The sequence below is a fragment of the Gopherus evgoodei genome, chromosome 2, assembly GCF_007399415.2.
Source record: "Gopherus evgoodei ecotype Sinaloan lineage chromosome 2, rGopEvg1_v1.p, whole genome shotgun sequence".
In the NCBI taxonomy this organism is placed as follows: Eukaryota; Metazoa; Chordata; order Testudines; family Testudinidae; genus Gopherus; species Gopherus evgoodei.
Window position 1 is genome coordinate 35,687,023 of NC_044323.1, and position 22,608 is coordinate 35,709,630.

General features: G+C 42.4%; 1 protein-coding gene across 2 annotated transcripts in view; it reads left to right on the plus strand.

The window, feature by feature from the left end:
• The window catches only part of C2H10orf67 (chromosome 2 C10orf67 homolog), a 123,343-nt gene that overhangs the window by 73,920 nt on the left and 26,815 nt on the right, over positions 1–22,608 (plus strand). For both annotated transcript variants that reach the window (XM_030550369.1, XM_030550370.1), the window contains 3 exons: positions 11,909–11,996; positions 15,964–16,047; positions 21,291–21,390. In XM_030550369.1, coding sequence (XP_030406229.1) covers positions 11,909–11,996; positions 15,964–16,047; positions 21,291–21,390 — 272 coding nt within the window. The remainder of the gene's footprint in view (positions 1–11,908; positions 11,997–15,963; positions 16,048–21,290; positions 21,391–22,608) is intronic.

A 22,608-nucleotide genomic window follows, 5' to 3' on the forward strand; every position in this document is an offset into this window, starting at 1 on the left:
TTTCTACTGCATATAAATATAAAATATGAGAGCCCTCTTGTGGTGAAAATAATACTTGTCAATTTTATAGATGTTGATCAGACTGTGTGGCCTAGTGGATAAAGTGCCTGCCAAATATTTAGAATATATTGCATGTAGGCCCTTTTAAATTTATACTTTTTATTCTTTTTTTTTCAGCTTTTTCCATCAATTAAATTAAAAATTAATTCTTAGCAGTTTTCCTTTTTAAGTGACTTTAGTGCTCATGAAAGTTTACCGCTTTGAGAGTACAGGAGATTGAAGTCCTCTGTTCATTTACAGACATAAGTAGAGGACAGCAAGGCATACTCACACTTTTGGCCTTTCTTCTAAGATTCCCATGAAAGATGCCAGTTAGCATCAATTGTGATGGTGGTTTTTGCAATGTGGACACTTGTATGCTAGTAACTCTACTAAGACTAACAATTTATTTCATATAGGCTACCAAATAGCTGTTAGATAGAATTGTCTTTCAGCCGCTATTGACCTGAGGCTAGAATCTGACTGGTGATTTTGGAACAGAAGATTATATGGGCTAGATTGACAAAGGGACTTAGGCCCCTAGAAAATCACTGGGAGTCACAAAGCCTGAGCTAGGCACTAAAGCTGCCCATACAGTGGAAGAGAGGGAGATACCTAAGACTGGGATTCACAATTTAGAGAGCCATCTAAATTAACCAATGGGAGATGCCAAGCAGAGGGGTGTGCCCTCAGCCATACCCATCTCAGGGAGTTTGGTGCCTATTGCTGCTTGGAATTCAGCTGTGAACTCTCTCCTGAAGTCAGGTGCTGCTGGGACTGGGGAGGAAGGGAGGTATGGAGGAACTCCATCAGAACTTTTAGCTCCGCAATCAGAACTCATGTGGGATGTGGGAGACCCCTGGATCCAGTTCCCCCCTCTGCCTGAGGAGAAGGGATTTGTACAGAAATCTGCCATCTCTCAGGTGAACACTCTAACCACTGAGTTCCTTCATTCTCTCCTGGTGAATCTGCTCCACTGTGGATAAATAGAGTCATTAGGGGGCTGGAACCTGGGTCTCCTACATCCTGGGTGAGTGCCATTCTCTTGTTTGTTTGTTTCTCTCTCCCTCCTTCACCCCCGATGACTCTTTTAAATATTTAAACACAGTAGAATAGTTTCAACAGGAGATATTGAGGGAGTCCAACATCAGAATATCCCATGGCAGAGAGGTTAGGGCACTCACCTAAGAAGTAACAAATCCCTTCTCCCCTTCAGGCAGATGGGGGACTTAAACAGGAGTCTGTCACAACCCAGGTGAGTCCCCTAACCACTAGGCTAAAAGTTATGAGGGAGGTCCTTCTCCCCTCAAACCCCCAACAATTTGTGTGCAGGGCCCAATCCAATAAGCATAATTAGAGGATAGCTACTGGATTGAGCTCCACAGGAGCATTGAGCAGAGGAATGCAATCTTCCCCTGGTTTTTGCATCGCACTTGGCCTTAGCAGTCTGGATGTCTAGACTGGAGCAGCAGTGTGTATGCCCAGAGGGAGGAATATAGGCAACTAGGGAACTTTTACTGCAAAAACGTAGGTACCTGCAGGATTCAGCAGCAGCTGAGCAGGTATTTGTGAATATCAGTGGTGCCTGATTCTGAGATTTAGCTGCCTAATGTGACAGGTGTCTATCTCCTTTGTGAGTCTAGCCCTATATCTCATTACTAATCACCTAAGACATACAGTGCAAAAAAAAAAATCTAAACCAAAACATTTCATGTATAAGAAAAGACAAATTAAACTACTGGGTAATTTTAATAATCTAAACTTGTAATTTGAAACATCAGAAAAACAAACAGCCAGTTACTTTATATTCAGAAAAGATTAAATATTTAAATAGTTAAATCAGACAAGACACAATTTATGGCTAACTTGAACCACCTCACTCTGCCATATTTCAGAGTTCCTATTTGTGGTTTTATAAATCTTAGCAAAAAGTGGTCAAGTTAGCACTGCTGTGTTTTGTTTAATTTGCTCATTTAACATTACTGTTCTTATAGATATACCATGCCCTCATAATGGCTGAGACAATATTTACATTTCTCCTTCTGCTAATAATGGCAGTTATCTGTCCAGTCAAACTCCAGAACTGGTCAGATATGAGGGACCACGTCTGTGACTGGATTTGATTCCTGATATGGTGGAAATCCAATATTTTAGCAGCTGTGAGATTCTGCCTGAAGATTTCCACAGTTCTAAAAAGAAAGCCAATAAAAAAGCTGGTAATTCTAAATTAATCTGTGACCAAAAGCTTCCAGTGGTGCCACCCTTTATCTGGTTTGGATTGTTACCTTTAATAATGCTCTATGGAAATTGACATAAGCTCCCCAAATTAGCAAAACAGGTGCCACCTTTTTAGCAAGTTCAATAAACACATCTGGAAAGACCACAGACTCCCTAAAGGTGCCAAGTTTAGAATGTAATTAACAGTCATTCTAACCACCTTGAATTGTGTTTCTGGTGCTTGGTAGCTGAATACATCTACACTGCAATGTAAGCCCGTGGTTAGCAGAACTTCAGTTAGCAGACTCTGGTTTTGTTAACTTGAGCATCTACACTCATTTGTAACACCAGGAATTGTTGAACCCTGGGTCCAAACGTGGGGCAGCAGGGTCTACACTGCACTACGGAGGCCTGAGTCCAACCCCCCATATCCTAGATTTCCTAACACCCTCCCTAAATGAAGCCACTCCAGCCCTTTGTGGTGCAGTATGGGAAAACTTGACTGTTCACCAAACGTGATTGTCTAGAGGACAAAGAAAGTCAGCCCATCGAATTGTGGAATACTTTTGGCAGACCCCCAGAATATGAGTCCAGTTGTGCTGTGTCTACACTGCAGAGCAATAGAGCTTGAACTGTGGGTCCTGGCTTGACTCAGGCTCAGATCCTCCACCTGTGGGAGGTCCTGGGTCCGAGCCCTGAGTTAGCACAATGTGTGTACATACAGATAGAGGAGGTTAGGTTTGAGCCAGAGTTGAAACCCTGGGTTTACATTGCAGTGTAGACATATCCAATGAGGCTTTCCCTTTGCATTGCTTCTAGGATTCTTTGTGTAACACTGACAGACCCCAGTCATTGGCAGGCAGGATTGAAGCTGGGACCTCTGGAGCTTAGCGCATGAGCCTCTACTGCATGAGCTACAAGTCACATAGCTTGTAGCTAAGGTTGTAGAGCGCTCATTAATCTCTAAGTGGTTTCATTGCCAGTAGAAGGGACAGTGTACCACATCCAGGAGGTGTGTGGGTTATATACTTCCCCTAGCTGAGGAAGCGCATCCCAAGCTTCAGAAACTTCCCCGTTGAAATCCAGGATGAACCCCCACTTGTAACACCAACAGACCCCAGTCATTGGCGAGTGAGACCAAACCTGGGACCTCTGGAGCTTACTGCATGAGTCTCTACTGCATGAGCTAGAAGCTCACCGTCTTCCCCTCACCCCAGCAACTGAACGACAGAACTTTTGTCTTTCAGAGTTGTTAACCCCCCTGATTCCCAAGACAAAAGTTTTGCCACGACAAGTGCTAGTGTGAATGGCTCGTTGTCGGCAGGAGCTCTCTCTTGCCAACACTGCAAATGCCGCTTGTTGGGGGTGGACTTTTTTTTCGGCAGGAGAGCCAAAAAACAGTGGCCACACTGCACAACTTTTAGCGGCATGATTGTGGCAACAGCCATGTTGCTAAAAGCTGTGTAGTGTAGACAAAGCCTTAAGTGGTCTTGGTGCCACTAGATGAGACAGAACACCGCACCCCGGAGGCATGTGGGTTACATTTGCATTAATTGATATGACTGTTTCTAGAGTTAAATTTTTTGATCTGCCAAAGCTACTATTATCCTGGGCATTTTGTCTAAATGTCTTGTGAAAAGTTTTCTGTAATGAGAGGTCATGTTAACATTACAACTGGCATGTGAAAATCCTAGCATCAGATCAAATAGAGAACAGTGGTCAGGAAACAAATGCCCATCTTTGAAATGAACGTATTTGAGAACCTCAGCTTGAAAAAGTCTCTTTTCCTAAGATTCCAGACAAACTAGTATCCCTTTCCCATCACCTTGACACACTGATTCTTAAATAATGAGGGATATGGAAGATTTATGTCTAAATAAAAATAGCATTTACCTTTGAGTTAAGACTACAAATATGGATCTTGTTATTTAAAGTTCATTTGCTTATTGTATCTGCACTAAAACCTGGTTATTAGTTGCTGTACAGGCAGAAGGTATACTATCTTTTGTCAATAACTTTCTCACGATGTTATGTTGTTGTTGTATTATTAATTGTTAAGTGCTGAAAATGTGCTGAGCGCTGGACAAGTCAACAAAAAATCAAGATTATCTCTGGTCCAAAGAGCTTGCCATCAGAGAGACAGACATAGAAAGACAGAATGCAGAGGAAGTAATTACCCTTATATGAATTTTTCTCTTAAACTAACATTTTTCATCTCTTTTAGGCCTTCCTTCATCAAAAGGTTTTCCCATAGCATATTTTCCTTCTTTTAAAGAAATGGAAAAATATTATGGCTGTTCAGCTTACCTCATTTAAACTGAACCATGAGAAATTAGCTAGTAGTTCTTCTTCAGGTGGTTGCAGACATATATTCCACTCACGTGCGTGCATGCCCAGCATGCCGGAGCCAGAGAACTTTGTCTAGCAGGTGCACATGCCTTCGTAGCCCCTTTCCTGGCTATTTAAGGGCAGCACCATTCTGATCTCTCTCAGATCCTTTGCACTGCTGCAGCTGGAGTCAGAGCATTCTGTATGGTATCTTACCTCATCCTTTTGTTATCTGAGGTTTCCCTCTCTTTTTCTGAATATAGTTAGCTAATTAGAGTTAGCAGTACCCTTAGTGGTAGATTAGTTTAGTAATTTTAATAGTAAGATTTTCCTTGGCATTATGCCTTTTCCGGGTTTCAAACACTGTCCTTCTTGGGGTAGCTATCCCCAAAAGTGGTCCCCTATACTTGGTGCTTGTTGTGTTTGGGAAAGGGGAATATTAAGGAAAAGTGCTCCATTTGTAAATCCTTCAAAAAGAGAATGCAGATGGCTAGAGAATTAGGCCTCAAGCAGCATCTTATAGAGCAAACTATGGGGCCCACATCAGTGCCAGGATCCTCCTCAGATCACCAGCCCCGTCAGAGGGCTTTGGTGCTGCCACAAGTTGCTGTTATGCAGCCAGACTTTGACCCTTCTCCAAGGGGAAGAAACTGTTCTCCTTGATCTCCTTCCCTGAGAAGGAGGACTCATAACACTGACCGTAGCCACTCCAAAGCTTGAAAAGAATCTTCTTCTTCACCTAAGAGGAGTACTGGGCAGCACTAGGATTCCTCGAGTGCTCAAGGTAGAGCGGGGCTGTCTACATACTCTCTGGTACCAAGATGGAATCATTCCAGCACTGTACCATTGACTCCTGTATCATCTATGTGGTGGCCATTGAATCTGGTACCGACATAGTCAGTCTCAACACTCATCATATTGACCCCACAAGCTTTTCAAGCAGCAGCGGATTTATTCTGCTTCTCTGTTACAGACTCACCTTTGGTACAGGAGTCCTCGACTGTGCTGGTATTGTCTGTCACTGTGGCCCCAGAATCTGTATTAGCACCAAGGGATCTGTTGTTGGTACTATTTCTTTCTTCAGCACCACAGACAATTTCAGTTTCTACAGGCCCGGTATGGACCAGATCTGCAGAGGCAGTACCGGCCCCTACTTCAATACCAATGCCTTTTCCAGCACCGAGTGTTAGTTCTGCCTGAATGGCACTACTGGTAGTCAAAGCACTGGTTGCTATGCATCCGTAAATACCAGTTTGACCCCCATACTGGGTTTCAGATGAGTTGGGACATTTGATGCCTCCATGAGGGATGCCTTCTCCATTTGCATTGGACTATGTGGGAAGTGCCTTGTGTTCTAGCTCAGAGTCATCCTCTGCCTTTCCTTCTCCATCCAGGTTAAGGTGCAAAAGTCTTCAAGATCTCCAGGGCATTACCATCAATACAGGCCTGCGTGGATACTTCAGCTACAGTCTGTGTTTGTCTGATGTTGCTAGGTCATATGGCTGCATGTGGTAATCTAGTCTAGCATATGAGATTGCGCCTTTGTCCTCTTCAAAGCTAGTTAAAGTTGATTTATCTCCCAAATTGTCAGCTGGTGGATAGTATAGTACAAGTGCAACCACCAGAACATAGGATTGCATCCCTGACCATCTTGGCTAATAGTCATTGATGGACCTATCCTCCGTGAATTTATCTAATTCTGTTTTGAACTCAGTTATACTTTTGGCCTTTCCAACACCACCTGGCAATGAGTTCCACTAGTTGTGCGTTATGTGAAGAAGTACTTCCCTCTTCCTATGCTTGTTTTAGACCTGCTGCCTATTAATTTCATTGGCTGACCAGTAGTTCTTGTGTTACGTGAAGGGGTAAATAACACTTCCTTATATACTTTTTCACACCATTCATGATTTTATAGACCACTATCATATCCCCCCTCAGTCATCTCTTTTCCAAGTTGAACAATCCCAACCTTTTTAATCTCTCCTCATATGGAAGCTGTTCCATACCCTTAATAATTTTTGCTGCCCTTCTTTGTATTTTTCCCTTTCCCTTACACCTCTGCCCACATATAGCATGGTCCTCGGGAGCCAAAAAATCTCACTGCATTATAGATGAGGCCATGTTATATCAGGGTAGGGAGAGGAACTGCTCCCCACCCCAGCTCACCCCTCTTCTCTGCCTCCACCTCCTCCCTGAGCACACCGCCGCTGCTCTGCTTCTCCCTCCCTCCCTCCCTTCCAGACTTGCCACGCCAATCAGCTGTTAGGCCCGGCTAGCCTGGAGGAGGGGAGGGGGGAAGCGGAGCGGCAGTGACAGTGAGCTCAGGAGAGGAGGCGGAGATGAGATAGAGCGGGGAGCAGTTTGTCTGTGCCCCCCATTATTTGCTGCGGCCCTCCCTGGGGCCCCCCACCCCAGCTCAACTCCGTTCCACCTCCTCCTATCAGTGCGCCACAGCTCTGCTTCTCTCCCCTCCCTCTCTCCCTCCCAGACCTGCTGCACCAATCAGCTATTTGGTGTGGCAAGCCTGAGAGGGAGGAGAAGCGAAGCTGAGCAGTATGCTCATGGGAGGAGGAGGAGGAGGCGGGAGTGGAGGTGAGTTGGGGAGGGAAGTGGTTCCTCTGTGCCCTCCCCTTACTTGCCTTCGCCCCTCCTGCCCCAGCTCACCTCCACTTCGCCCCCGCCTCCTCCCACGAGCGCACCTGGAAGGAAGAGAAGCAGAGCTGTGGCGTGCTCGTGAGAGGAGGCGTAGCGGAGGTGAGCTGGGGCAGGGGGCCCCCGGAGAGGGCTGCAGCAAGTAACAGGTGGGTGCAGAGGAATCGCTTGCGGTAACATGAATTTGGATATAACGAGGTAAAGCAGCCCCGTCCCCTAGAGTGCTGCTTTACCGCGTTATATCCGAATTCACATTATATTGGACCGCATTATATCAGGGTAGAGGTGTATATCTTTTTTGAGATGGGACCACCAGAACTGCCCGCAGTATTCAAGGCGTGGGAATACCGTGGATATATATAGTTGTATTATTATCTATCCCTTTCCTAATGGTTCCTAACATTCTGTTTGCTTTTTTGACTGCCTCTGCACATTGAGCAGATGTTTTCAGAGACCATTCATAATGACTCCAAGATCTCTTTCTTGAGTGGTAACAGCCAGTTTAGACCCCATCATTTTCTATGTATAGTTGGAATTATGTTTTCCAATGTGCATTATTTTGCATTTATCAGTATTGAATTTCATCAACCATTTTGTTGTCCAGTCACCCAGTTTTGTGAGATCCCTTTGTAACTCTTCACAGTCTGCTTTGGACTAGAATAATTTTGTGTCATTTGTAAACTTTGCCACCTCACTCTTTACCCCTTTCTCCAGATCATTTATGAATTTGCTGAACACCATTGGTCCCATTAGAGATCCCTGAAGGATTTCACTATTTACCTTTCTCCATTCTGAAAACAGACATTTATTCCTACCTTTTGTTTCCTGTCTTTTCAGCAGTTGCTGATCCATCAGAGGACCTTCCCTCCTATCTCATGTTTGCTTACTTTGCTTAATAACCTTTAGTAAGGGAGCTTGTCAAAGGTTTTCTGAAAGGCCAAGTGCACTATATCCACTGGCCATGTCCATATGTTTGTTGACCCCTTCAAAGATTTCTAATAGATTAATGAACCACGATTTCCCTTTACAGAAGCCATGTTGACTCTTCCTCCAACAAGTCATATTTATCTATGTGTCTGATAACTCTGTTCTTTACTATAGTTTCAACCAATTTGCCTGCTGTGGAAGTTAAGCTTACTGGCCTGTAATTGCCAGGATAGCCTCTGGAGCCCTTTTTAAAAATTGGCGTCATTAATTATTCTCCAGTCATCTGGTACAGAAGCTCATTTAAGTGGTAGGATACATACCACAGTTAGTAGTTTACACTTTCAAATTTTATATTTGAGTTCCTTCAGAACAGTTGGGTGAATACCATCATGTCCTGATGATTTATTACTATTTAATTTATCTCTGACCTTCTCAGTCTATCTGTTCAGTCTCGCAGAACTCTTCACCCTCCTTCTCAACCTACTGGCAAACCACTGTCAGATTTGGTGTCCAGTACTGAGCAGTCTGCACCTCCTGGCATAGATGAGGAGGAAGGATGATGTTTTGAATCAGTTCAGCAAGTCCTAATTAAAAGAAGAAAACCCTCTACTAGGACTACCTATTTGGACAAGTGGAAGTGTTTTTCAGTTTGGTCACTGGGTCAAGGAATTCAGCCAAGACTAGCCTGCATTCAGGACCTTTTGGATTACCTGTTACATCTGAAGTCCGCAGGTCTGCGTCTCAGGTCATTGAAGGTCCACTTAGCAGTGATTTTGGCATTCAATCCTCCGATACAAGGAAAGTCATTTTTTTCCAGCTACATGTAGTCAGATTTCTGAAATGTGTTGTCTGTCTCTTTCTATGTCTGAAAAAAATGGTTCTTTTGTGAGACCATAAATACTGGCTGCCCTCATGGAACCTCCATTTGAGTCCCTTTCAACTTACTCTGTGTCCCTCCATTACTGAAAGACAGCTTTTCTTACTACCATAAAATCCACAAGGAGAATAGGGAACAGCAGCGCCTAATGGCAGGGCTTCCGTATGTGCAGTTTTTCCAAGACAAAGTGGCCCTAGGGCCGCATCCAAAAATAATTTCTGAAGTGTTTTCAGAGTTTCACCTTAACCAATCAATATACTTACCTGTATTTATTCCTAAGCCACACTCGAGTGCAGATGAACAGTGCCTTCACGCATTGGATGTGAGACGGTGCTTGGCACACTATTTGAAAAGGGCTAAACCATTTTGTTCATCGCCTTGGCTTTTTGTCTCCTATGTGCATTGTGTGAAGGGTCAGGCAGTCTCTTCAAAGACAATTTCTGGTTGGACCACCACCTGCATTATAACAGCATATGGGATAGCTCAGACCACACCACCACATGTCCACAGAGACTGGTGGCTCATTCATTCAGTGAGGGCCCGAGTGGCTTTGTCCACATTCCTCAGTGATGTTTCTGTATTGGATATTTTCAGGGCTGCTACCTGGTCTTCAGTGCATATTTTTACCATACATTATGCTCATAGGTTCTGGAACAAGGAGTGCAGAGGTGGGGGCGGGAGTGCAGCACCCCCTGGCTTGAAATGGTTTCCATTCTATACAGGGTTTACAGTTTGGTTCAATGGCTTTCAGCACCCCCACAATAAAAATTGTTCCAGCACCCCTAACTATGCTATTACAACTGTTGTTTTTGGAGATGTGGATAGAGGGGTGTATTCCACAGCCCACTTTTCATCCCCTCTTGTTGCCTGATTTGTTGATTGTATATTGATTATATTACTGATGTGAGTTTCCCCAGTTAGCACTCTAAAATTTGGTAGGTTATTGCCCTAAGATCAGGCCCTGTATTACCAGAATTGCTGTTCAGTTGGGAACCCTGATGTTCACAGTTGCAACACTCACACTTAGGAAATGACACTATATTTATAATAATTTGTTTTTAATATAGTTAGCAAATTCACAAACACTCAAGCCCAGCATGGCAAATAGAAAGGATGCAGAATGAGCTGAGTATCCATATACTTACCCTATCCCTTGCAAAACCACCTGAATTGTTAATTATTTTCCTTATCTTCCCCCTCACCATCATCAGTAGTCACCATCCTGGCATCTCTCCAGGCACACAGGCCAGGATACAGCTGTTATAATGTGTTATACTGACAGTACTATAGCTAATACATGTTCAGTAGGAGTTTCAGTGCCTTTTTCTTGTTTGTAATTCTTAACCCTACTCATGTTGGGATGCTCTTCTCCCAGAGGTTATTAATCCTTTTACCTCAAGCTTATTAGCACATATATCAGTTAGTTAGCATGTCATTCTTGTAACCAGACATTTGCTGATGTCCTTAACTAAAAATATCCCAAACTGGTATAAACTAGCATCTTGTGATTACCTATCAGCAGTTTACAACACTTGTGATTATTGCAAAACAATAAACAAAGTTTTGTGCCATCTTGTGACTTAAGGTCATTGTTAGTTTACTTACTTATGCTAACTTATTGAGCAACTGCTCTTATGCTGTAAGGCCTTATACTATGGGAACTGCTTAAGCATTCTTATAGTTCTATGCCTATAGGTCTCATGCATTTCTGCTATCAGTTCCTTATGCCTTTTTCCTTTTATGATCATTATACAGTAAGTATTGCATGGCTGTATACCCACTGCATGTGTTACACTTTGCATCAGAGCTTCAGTTTTGGATTTTGGTGGGAATGAGTTGAGGGGGGCACTGCCCCTTGGGTGGGGCTACAACATAAAATTACAATAGATTTATAAAGCCTGATATTTTAAAGCTGTGAATATGTTCTGTTCCTCGAGGATTTTTCAGCTCCACAGAGTGTGGTATTGTATCAATACATTTAGTGTATATATCTAGCAATATGCACAACTTATTACTGAATATTTATTGACTTTTTGCTCTCATTCTCTCTTGTGTGTTTGCTTTATTAAGCCTGAGGCTCGTAAAAGGAACACTCATGAGAATAGTTTCTTGCTGGTCAGTAAAAAGATGTATTTGTCATAGGATGTGAGAGGGATTAGCAGAATGTCTCATCCCATTATTTCAGTTCTTTCTGCAAGTACAGCAAACATCATGAGTCATATAGTCATTTATGTAAGATGTCTTCATATTCCTTCTGTTGTATTAAAAAGCAGTACCATATTTTAAAATGTACACAAGTTTTTCTTTACATTTTTCCATTTTTAACTTGATCTGTTCTTTTCTTTCTCTTGTTGTTTTCATTTTTTTAATGAAAGTATTTTCTGTACTCTGTGTTGGCTCTGATCATCTTATGGGAGGGCAAGGTGTTTAGGGCTGGTCTCCATAGCAAGTGAGTGCACAGCATGTTAGTACACTGTAGATTCACACACTGGATTGGCACACACTAATTCTCTATGGAGACAAGCCCTTAATCATAGCTTTTATTTTGCTTGTTTGTTTGGTTTTTTGTTGTATATGTTAAGGTCTTCAAGTCTTGCAAAGAGAGCTGCCATATTCACAAATGTACTTATTTGCATAGTTAAAATATATTAAAACACCTTAACATATAATATCACAGAATTCTTCACAGCATCATGTGTAATCTAAAGGGAAATGGAAAGTTTCTAATGCAAGATATGTAGAGATGTATCTATAGAGAGAGATATTTTAACTAATTCATCAATTGTAATTATTCGCAATGACATCCTACATTATAATCGATATGTTTACATTTTTAATTTAACAGAGAGACTCTTTTTTTTTTTTCAGCCTGCATGCCATTAAGGATGAGATGTTTCTTAGACATACTTTGTACCGTCAGGCAGCAGCATTTAACCATGCATCCCTCAATCAACCCGTATGTAAAAACAACTATGCAATTGATTGGTTTTTAATGTTTTGTTTTTATTGGAAGGTTCTAACCTTCTAACACTGCAAAGCCTAGTAATAAACTTATATTATGAAGCCAAGCAAATCCAAAAGCAAGAATAAGAAAGATACAAAAGTGATTTGCTGCTGAGAGGGTGTGAGGGAGATTCCCACACGTGAGCCATTCTTTTTAGGTGACAAATCTGAGGAATTGTCCCAGATTGAGATGTTAGTAGAAGCAGTTTTGGAACAAATTAATAAATTACCCAGTAATGAGTCACCAGTACCTAATGGTATTCACCCAAGAGTTTTGAAGAAACTCAAATATGAAATTGCAGAACTGCCAACTGTGGCATGTAACGTATGTGCCAGATGACTGGAGGACAGCTAATGTAACATTGATTTTTTTTAAAAGGCTCCAGGAGTGATCCTGGCACTTACAAGCCAGTAAGCCTATCTTCTATATCAGGCAAATTGGTTGAAATTATAATAAAGAACAGAGTTATCAGACAAATTGATGAACATGATTTGTTTGGGAAGAGTCTTTTGTAAATGGAAATTATGTCTCACCAATCTATTAGAAATCTTGAAGGGGCAGAGGTGAAAGTAAGCCAGTCCAGTCCGGTACGGTGTACTGGCAAGAGCCAGTATGCCATGCCAGACCGCATCGGCTTCTGCAGCGGGGATTTAAAGGGCTCTGCGGGGAGCCCCGAGCTCTTTAAATCCCAGCCCTCAGCTCCGGCAGCAGGGCAGGGGCCGGCATTTAAAGCGCTCCTCCAAGCTTCCCGCTGAGTCACAATTCATTCCCTAATCTGCTCCTGAGGCAGTGCAACTATGTGCTGTCCCTTACTTGAGTCAGACTGTGTTCTTACGATGTAGCCCTTAGGAATATGACACACACATGCACATGCATGCTATTAAAAAAAGGACCTAAGAGAAAGTGTTTGGCAAAATAGAAATGGAAGGTTTATTGTTTAAAAGTATCAGAGGGGTAGCCGTGTTAGTCTGGATCTGTAAAAGCAGCAAAGAGTCCTGTGGCACCTTATAGACTAACAGACTTTTTGGAGCATGAGCTTTTGTGGGTGAATACCCACTTCGTCAGATGCATGTCACGAAGTGGGTATTCACCCACGAAAGCTCATGCTCCAAAACGTCTGTTAGTCTGTAAGGTGCCACAGGACTCTTTGCTGCTTTTATTGTTTAAAACTCACTTACTGCTTGGCAACTTAACTTACACAAAGAGGAAAACATTTATTTCATTCACATAGAGTTGTGTGTGCTCTGTCCAATTTGTGCTGCTCTGGCAGTGTAAAGGGGATGGGTCTGATGACCTGGTCCTTCAGCTTGATCAGATCTGTGATCAGCCATAGCTCTCATCTCCACTGGACTTTCCCAATAGAGCTAGTAGTCTTAACACTCAGACAACAGTACTTGGCACTATACGTTTGAAAATCCTTCAGTTGGTGAATAAATTCAATAAATAAATTGCCTCTGTTGGAGCCAGACTCATTTTAACTACAGATGTCCATCCTAATGGATGGGGAAGTACTTCTACAGTCACCATCAACTCAAAGGAAATGGATAAAGCCAGAAAATATCAGTATATTTCTCTAAATTATAGTTCAAACATAAAAGTATTAAAATCAACCCTGGTGAGGTCAGTCGAGCAATGAGATAGCTGTTACATATCTCTGTACATGCAAAGGAGAATTTCCATTAGTGGAATTACTCTGATGCTTAAATTTAATACATGCTTAAGTGCTTTGCAGAATATGGATGGAATTATTCACATTCTTAATTGCTTTGCTGAATCAGAACCTTAATGCATGCATGCATTGTTCTGGACGTGCAGGGAGAAAAACAAGGTACAAGGGATGTGGATAATTAGGCCACAACCGTAATTATGTAATTTATCTGGGAACTATCTGGCAATAGGTCATACAGTGAAGTTCATCATTCTTTCCTTAATGATTTTCACCTGTTTGAAGACTGCCATAAGCCCCACACCCCTCCACACCTGCTCCCACACCATTGCTGGGACCCCACTGGCCTTAACTCATGTGAGGGCTAAGGTGCTGGGTAAAGGGGGTTGTCTCCTTGTTGTATCAGACATTAGAAGCCCTGTCCCCATTCCCCAGCTTCTTCAGGAGATGCCTTTTCCTAAGTCCACTTCCAATTCTGTTTTATCAGGGAACCAAACCGCCTATAGAGCAAGTACCTGCACTGGCCACCAGAAGTTGCCACCAATTAGCTTGGCTGTCTCCTCCCCACCCCTGGCCACTTCCATGATAGTTATAAAATCCTTTCCAGAGTGGGGATGGAATTACAAGATTAGGTGCTTTGCTGAATCAGAACCTTAATGCGAACATGCAGAGCAGATGACTTAAAGTTGCTGTGAAAACTAGAGCTGTCAAGCAATTAAAAAAATTAATCATGAATAATCGCACTGTTAAACAATAGAATACCATTTATTTAAATATTTTTGGATTTTTTCTACATTTTCAAATATATTGATTTCAGTTACAACACAGAATACAAAATGATTTATTTTTTACTACAAATATTTGCACCGTAAAAAAACAAAAGAAATAGTATTCCCCCATTACAAGTATTGTAGTGCAATATCTTTATCATGAAAGTTGAAAGTACAAATGTAGAATTATGTACAAAAAAAAGCATTCAGAAATTAAACAATGTAAAACTTTAAAGTCTACAAGTCCACTCAATCCTACTTCATGTTCAGCCAAACAGACAAACAAGTTTGTTTACATTTGCAGGAGATAATGCCTCCTGCTTCTTGTTTACGTCACCTGAAAGTGAGAACAAGCGTTCACATGGCACCGGCATCGCAAGATATTTATGTGCCAGATGTGCTAAAGATTCATATGTCCCTTCATTCTTCAACCACCATTCCAGAGGACATGCGTCAATGATGATGATGAGTTCTGCTCAATAACGATCCAAAACAGTGCGGACCAATGCATGTTCATTTTCATCATCTGAGTCAGATGCCACCAGCAGAAGGTTGATTTTATTTTTGGTGGTTCGGGTTCTGTAGTTTCCACATGGGAGTGTTGCTTTTATAAGATATCTGAAAGCATAGTCCACACCTTGTCCCTCTCAGATTTTGGAAGGCACTTCAGATTCTTAAACCTTGGGTCAAGTGCTATATCTATCTGTAGAAATCTCACATTGGTGCCTTCTTTGCATTTTGTCAAATCTGCAGTAAAAGTGTTCTTAAAATGAACAACATGTGCTGTCATCATCCAAGACTGCTATAACATGAAATATATGGCGGAATGTGGATAAAACAGAACAGGAGGCATACAATTCTCCCCTTGCCCCAAGGAGTTCAGTCACAAATTTAATTAATGCATTTTTTTTAATGAGCATCATCAGCATGGAAGCATGTCCTCTGGAATGGTGGCCGAAGAATGAAGGGGCATACGAATGTTTAGCATACATGGCATGTAAATACCTTGCAATGCTGGCTACAGAAGTCCCATGTTTAACAGTGTGACTTATCACAATTAATTTTTTTAATCGCAATTAATTTTTTTAGTTAATCATGTGAGTTAACTGCATTTAATTGACAGCCCTAGTGAAAACCAAATGTTCAACTTCTTGACATTGATGCAATTAAAAATTAAATTATAATAGTTGCACATACATTGGGTTTTTGCACTGATACATATTGTTTATTGCATAAGATCACATATAAAGTCCAGCTGTGAACATATTCAATTCTACATGTAAAAGAGTTGTTTTTTAGTTTAGCTATATTTTAACTGTTTTTTGGTGTCATTATTGTATGCAACCTCCCCATTTAATCAGATGAACAAAACAGTGCATTCTATTTCAGTATTTTATTATTGAAGCTTAGTTGTTTGTGAGCATACATGGTCTTAAGTTATGTTTTCTTGAAATATGCTTAGTATGTTTTTGCTGTTTTACAGCTTGCTGTTCCTCTCTATATTGAAACTGGTGCAAGCCAAATAAATGAACGAAGGGGTGGTTTATATTTCCCTTTTTCACCATTGGTATGTAACTACTTTTTTCATTAAATGTAACTGTTTAAAATTTTTCTGTGAATAATACAAGTATATAGTAAAATTTTCTGACAGTTTTGAAAAGCTAAATTTTTATATAGCAAGGAGTCAAAAAAAATCTGTGATTTTTCATGGTGAAAGAATTGTTCTAGTGATTCTTTTGACCACTTATATCTGACAATGGTTTATTGCAGATATCTGAACATCACTATACATGTGTACATTTTAACATGTAGTTGTGAATATTGTAATTTACATTAACTTTTACTTTTTCAGAACTTAGACAAATGGTCTATATTGAATAATAGTTTATGATAGACCATCTATAGAATATCTAAGACCAACATTGCACTTAGTAACATTTAACAATAAAATGTATGTCCTTTTTAAAAATTAGAAAATTTAATAACAAATAATTTAATGTTAAGATTGCTATGTGTAATTCAAGAAAAGACATATAAAGGTTACAAAACCAGTTCTAGTGCTCCATCTTAACATTCAGTTAATACAGACAAAAAATTTAAAAAGAATGATTCTCAATGGCAGGCATCTAAACAACCTTAGCTCTACCCTTTTAACGAGACATGAACAACAGCAACAAACTCTTAATGAACCTTTTCCCTTTATCATGTAGCTCTCTCTCAGAACTGTATAAGAAAATTTAAAAAACAGTGTATAGGTACAGTATCTCAAATAGCAAATAGGTATTAAATGACTTACTAGGTATCTCTATATAGGTATGTCAAATAGCAATCTTTTCTTACTGAGAAAAATAGTTCACTATGCCCCTAATTAGACAACTGTAATTAGACAGTAAGGTACGGAATAGACTAAATATAATCCTTAAACCAGAGAATAAAACTTTCCCTATTACCTTAAAAAAACCCCCTATTCATCTGATAGTAAACCACCACATTTGTTACTATAGAAGAATATACACAAAATACTCAATTTTTTATTTATATGTGTGACAGAGCTCCTTCTCTGCCTCAGTGGATTCTGTGCTTCCACTTAGTGGTGGGCCAGGGTATTCCTCTCTACCTTAGAATTTTCCCACACCCCTGGGCTTGCTGTCCATACCTTGCCTGAGCACGGTTCCTCCCGGCCTCCCTGACGGGGGAGGCGGAGGAGAGCCTCTTAGTCTCTGATAGCCCCTCCAGACATGGTGGCAGCAAACCAGACACCCAGTTCAATCTCTCCGCTCCAGTGAGGTCTCTTCCCTCAGACCTCCGGGGCCCAGAAGTGTTGTTCACCCTGTTGGGTAGGATTTCCCCTGCCCTTTGCCTCAGTACCTGTGAGGTTTTCCCTCCTTGTCAGCATCTGCATTGCCCAGCTGTCCAGTAATGCACTTCCTTCCCACAACTCCTATCGCATGCCCCTATCTGGCTGGAGGGGAGGCTTTTAACAGGTTCTAGCAGGCCCTTGATTGGCCCCAGCTGTCCTAATTAACCTAGAGCAACCTCTGTTCAGTTACCAAGGGAAAAGTGACCTGCTTATCCTGGGGCTAATATACCTGCCTTCCAGCACTCTCCTGTAGCCGTCTGGCCTGACCCTGTCACAAATCCATCCCTGCTGCTCAAAACCATGGGATTGGGCAACTTGGGTCACTAGACAGTGTACCCGGGACAGGCCATCCGCATCACCATGGTGGCTTCCGACTCTGTGTTTTATGCGGAAGTGGAATGGTTGGAGGGACAAGAACCATCCGATCACCCTGGCATTATTCTCTTTATTCCGTTGCATCCACTGGAGGGGGGCATTTTCAGTCACAAGGACAAATCGCCAACCTAGCTGGTAATATGATTGAGTTTCCATGGCCCACTTAATGGCGAGACACTCTGTCTCTACTGCTGCATTTTTCTGGTCCCTCCGAAGGAGTTTTCTGCTAAGGTAAAGGACTGGGTGTTCATCTTCTCCGACTGTCTGTGACAGGACAGCCCTCAACTCCACTTCTTATGCATCCATCTGTAAAATGAATTCTTTAGTAAAGTCCAGGGCTATGAGCACAGAGTTGCTGCAGAGGGCTGTCCACAGGTCTGTGAATGCCCCCTCTGCCGCATCAGTTCAGCGGATCATGTCAGGTCCCCAGGCCTTTACCAGGTCCGTCAGGGGACTTGCCTTGTGGTGAAATGGGGGATAAATCGCTGGTAGTACCCCACTATGCCTAGGAATGCTCTGACTTATTTTTTCTGGTTTGGCTGGGGCCAATTTTTGGATCACTTCCAGCTTATGTAGATGGGGCTTTACCATGCCTCTCCCTAAAGTGTACCCTAGGTATTTAGCTTCCACTAGTCCTATGGCACACTTGGCAGGATTGGCTGTAAGGCCAGTGCACTATAGGGTATTCAGCACCACTTCTCCCTTTTCCAGGTGGGTCTCCCAGTCTGGGGTGTGGATAATCACATAGTCCAAGTATGTGGCAGCATAACCAGCATGGGGGCACAACAGCTTGTCCATGAGACTCTGGAAGGTGGCTGGAGCCCCATGAAGCCTGAAGGTGACGGGGACTGTGTTGTTGACACTTGGGGCAGGAGGCGCAATACCGCCAAACTTCTTCATGTATTCCCGACCAGAAGAACATTTGTAGGATTTGTGCCAGGGTCTTCTCTGCCCCTAGGTACCCTCCAAAAAGGTGACTGTGGGCAAGGATTAACACTACCCTCAGATGCTTTTGTGGCACCAGGAGCTACTGTACTTCCTACCCCTACATCTGTATGACGCAGTACAGGAGATCCTTCTTGATCATGAAGTAGGGTCCTGGTCCCTGGGCGTTTTCATCTATGGATACCCCATCTATCTCAGCCACCTCATTCCTAATGTCATATCTCAGGTCTTCCGCCTGGTCCCATCCAAAATTCTCTTTTCCAGGACTGACCTGGCTCTGGGTCAGGATCCGGGTTCCCAAGGCCTTAGCTGCCTTCCTTTCCTGCTTGGTCTTCCTGACCCTCCTGGGAACAGGGAACAGATCCTGAGATATCTTAGAGAAAATCAGGGGTGGCATTCTGCTGTGGATGATTCATTAACTTTGGGATCCTCTCCTTCCTCCAGCCCCTCTGGTGGGAGCAAGCTTCCAAATCCTGGGAAATCTCTCTCTATAGGTATGGGAGTGTAGAGACCACCCCTGCTGTTACCCTGGTAATGTTTCCCTGGATCTCAATCTTTACTGGGTTGGTGGGGTAATAACTAACCGCCCCATGGACGCATGTTACCCCTGTATGTTTGGCCTGCATCAGCTGATTGCATTTCACTAGCTTCCTGGTGATGAGGAGGATAGAGCTCCCGGAGTCCACAAACCCCATGATCTCTACCCCGTTCAGTCTCACTGGTCTTGTATATTTATGTGGGGTTAGCACAACCCCCATTAAGTGGATTAGGGTGCACAGGTCTGCCCCATTCCCCAGGTTACACTGCATGGGCTCCTCAGCATTAGGACACTGGGTTGCTATGTGCCACAACTCTCCTCATGCGTAACATCTATACATGGCCCTAGTCACCCCCCCTGTCCTTTGGGCTAGGGGGACTGACCCCACAGTCCTCTTTGCCCAGGTCTCTCCATCTCTTCATGGTCCCTGGCTAGTCCTCGGCTCCCCTCTTCTCCCACCTAGACCTTCCTGGGTGCTTGGTCATCCGAATTCCTGGGATCGGGGCCGATCATTTGATTCAGAAAGAATCTTCCCTGGGTGGTCATAAAAGTTCTCTGGCCATCATCCATCTCTCCACCAGTGCAACCACCTCGTCATAGGAGGAGGAGTCATTTTGGCCCACCCATGCACAGAGATCTGGTGGCAGTCTGCTCGTGTACCGGTCTATGACCAGAATCTCCAGAACCTCCTCAGAACTATGGGCTTTGGGTCACAGCCACGTCTGTGCAAGGTGAGTGAGGTCAAATAGTTGGGACCTTGGAGGTTTGCTCTGTTGGTACGTCCACTTGTGATACCTCTGGGCCCGCACCGCTGCCATTACCACCGAATGCATCAGGATCTCCGCCTTCAGCTGAGGGTAGTCGGACGCGACTTCTGCAGGCATATCATGGTAAGCCTTCTGGGCCTCCCCACACAAAAAGGGGGCAAGGATGTTGGCCCACTGGTCCTGGGGCCAGGCCTTACATAACGCGGTCCTTTCAAAGGTAGGGAGGTACGCCTCCACATTGTCTTCTGCAGTCATCTTTGGTAGGTAACCAGTGGCCTTTAGGACTCATGTCTCATTGGGCCCACAGGCTAGGGTGATCAGGGCTTTCAGCTGGTCCATCACTTCTCGCAGGAGCGCTCAGTCCTGAGCAGCCTGATTCATCAGCAATTGCTTGGTCTAGTGCTGCAACCCTATCAATTCCTGCTAGACTGTCATCTGGGCTCAGCTGGCTTCCTGCTGGGTCACAGTGGCCCGTACTAATGCCCTCACCATGTCGTCATTGTGGTAAGGACAAGAAGATCCCCCTTTTCTACTTTTTTTTTTTTTTTTGGCTTAGTCCACTGCACTGTCACACAATCTCACGTCTGACACCAGTTGTGACAGAGCTCCTTCTCTGCCTCGGTGGGTTCTGTGCTTCCACTTAGCAGTAGGCCGGGATAGTCCTCTCAACCTCAGAATTTCCCCATGCCCCTGGGCTTGCTGTCCATACCTTGCCTGAGCAGGTTTCCTCCCTGCTTATCCTGGGGCTAATATACCTGCTTTCCAGCACTCTCTTGTAGCCATCTGGCCTGACCCTGTCACAAATGTTAAAAAGGTCTGTAAGAGACCATTCACCTTCTAAAAAAAATCAAAAGAAGTATTAATACTATTTCCATGGAAATTTAATCAGGCCAAAAAATGGTAACACAAAAACTAAAACAGAGTTATGGTTATTTAAATGCTGCTCATTGAGAATATTTCAGTATTTGTTTGCAACATGTTGTAGTTATTGTAGAGCCTAGAAACTGTAGTCATGGACTGAGACCTCAGTGTGCTAGGTGCTGTACATACACAGAACAAAAATATGGTCTGTACTCCAAACAGCTTACAATCTAAGTATAAAACAAGACACAGCAGGTTGATCTAGACAAACATTGGAATACAAAGAAACACTGAAACATGGCTGGTGTCCGAATTGTTTATGGAACTTCCGATTTCCACTTTTTATAGTATTTGATTGTTTTATAGATGGTTTTATGTCTTTGCTTGAATTTCACACAAGTCACTTGTTATTTAATCAACCAATAGCTTTTAGTCAGTCTTAATGAAAAAATGTTCCATACTAGCCCCAGATACGTTCCCAGGCTACTGCAGCGATGGAAGAAACAGATCTTAATATTGTGAAAATTCCAACTGGAACAGAAATGTGCTGTTTGTTTGAAGATGGTAAGTATGAAATTTTGTAGGAAAAATAATATACTTTGTAACTTTATTTTGTGGGAAAACAGACTGATAGAAATCCTGTACCTTCAATTCCATACACACTGCCCTGAAAATGTAGACATAAAAACTAAGTAAAGCTTTATAAGAACTTCAGTTAAATTATTGCTGTTTGTTATGAAACAGGAAATAAGATATTTTAAATGCAATGCAGCAGTTTGGCAAGAAGCAAAATACAATTAACTACTTCTCTTATAAAAGTTAGGAGCATTATGCATCACTTTGTCTGGTATGCAGTTTGTCAACTGTTTGTTCAATCAGTTCTCATGGGCTCTGATCCAACAAAGCAATTATACACATGCTTAACTTTAAGCATGTGAGTATTCCCTTGACTTCAATTAATTATTCACATGCTTAAAGTTAAGCACATGCTTTAAGTGTTTTGCTGGATCAAGGCTTTAGTATTCATACTTTCCATTAATAGTACTAACATTGAAACTAGCTACCATTCCTGCCTTTTGATAGATACATCATTCTGGATGCTTGAGTGCCATTTAAGTATTCTCTGTCTTTGGTTAGACTGCCAAGCAGCAAAATCTGTAAAAACTTTTACATTTGACATTGTTCTGCTGTTTGATCCCACTTCCATAACTCTCCTCCAGTTCTTTCTCTTATTCGCACAAGTTCAAGCAAAACCTACATCAAGTTTTGGAAGTGAAGCTTGGTCAAGTCAGGAATGTAGAAGTAACATTTCAAAATGGAGTCCTCCATATCAGTAATGTTGGCAGTTAGCTCTGGGAACTTCATTGCTTCAGAGGGTCTGCAAAATACCCACATGTATTTGCCCATTGTTGTCATAGTTTTCTAATCCTGTCATTAGGAGCTTTAATCTACTTTGCTGTTTGACCTTAGCTCTCATGTTATTTACCAAAATGATAGTAGTATTGGCAGCCATTGACAAAGAGACAACTATTCTAGTGTACTCTGATGGCTGGCCAACCAGAGCCCTGAATCTTCCACTAACAGACTCTGCTGTTCATAGAGCCTATGGAATAGGAACTAAACAATCACATAGCTAACTTCTCTCTTCATGACTTCTGATCTACATGGGCACCATTTTCAGTGTCACTATCTATAAGTCTTTTCACAAAAAGAGAGGGTAAAAGTGCCAGACTCAAAGAAAATAAAGATTGTCACATTCAAGATTACTTGGATCTGTTACAT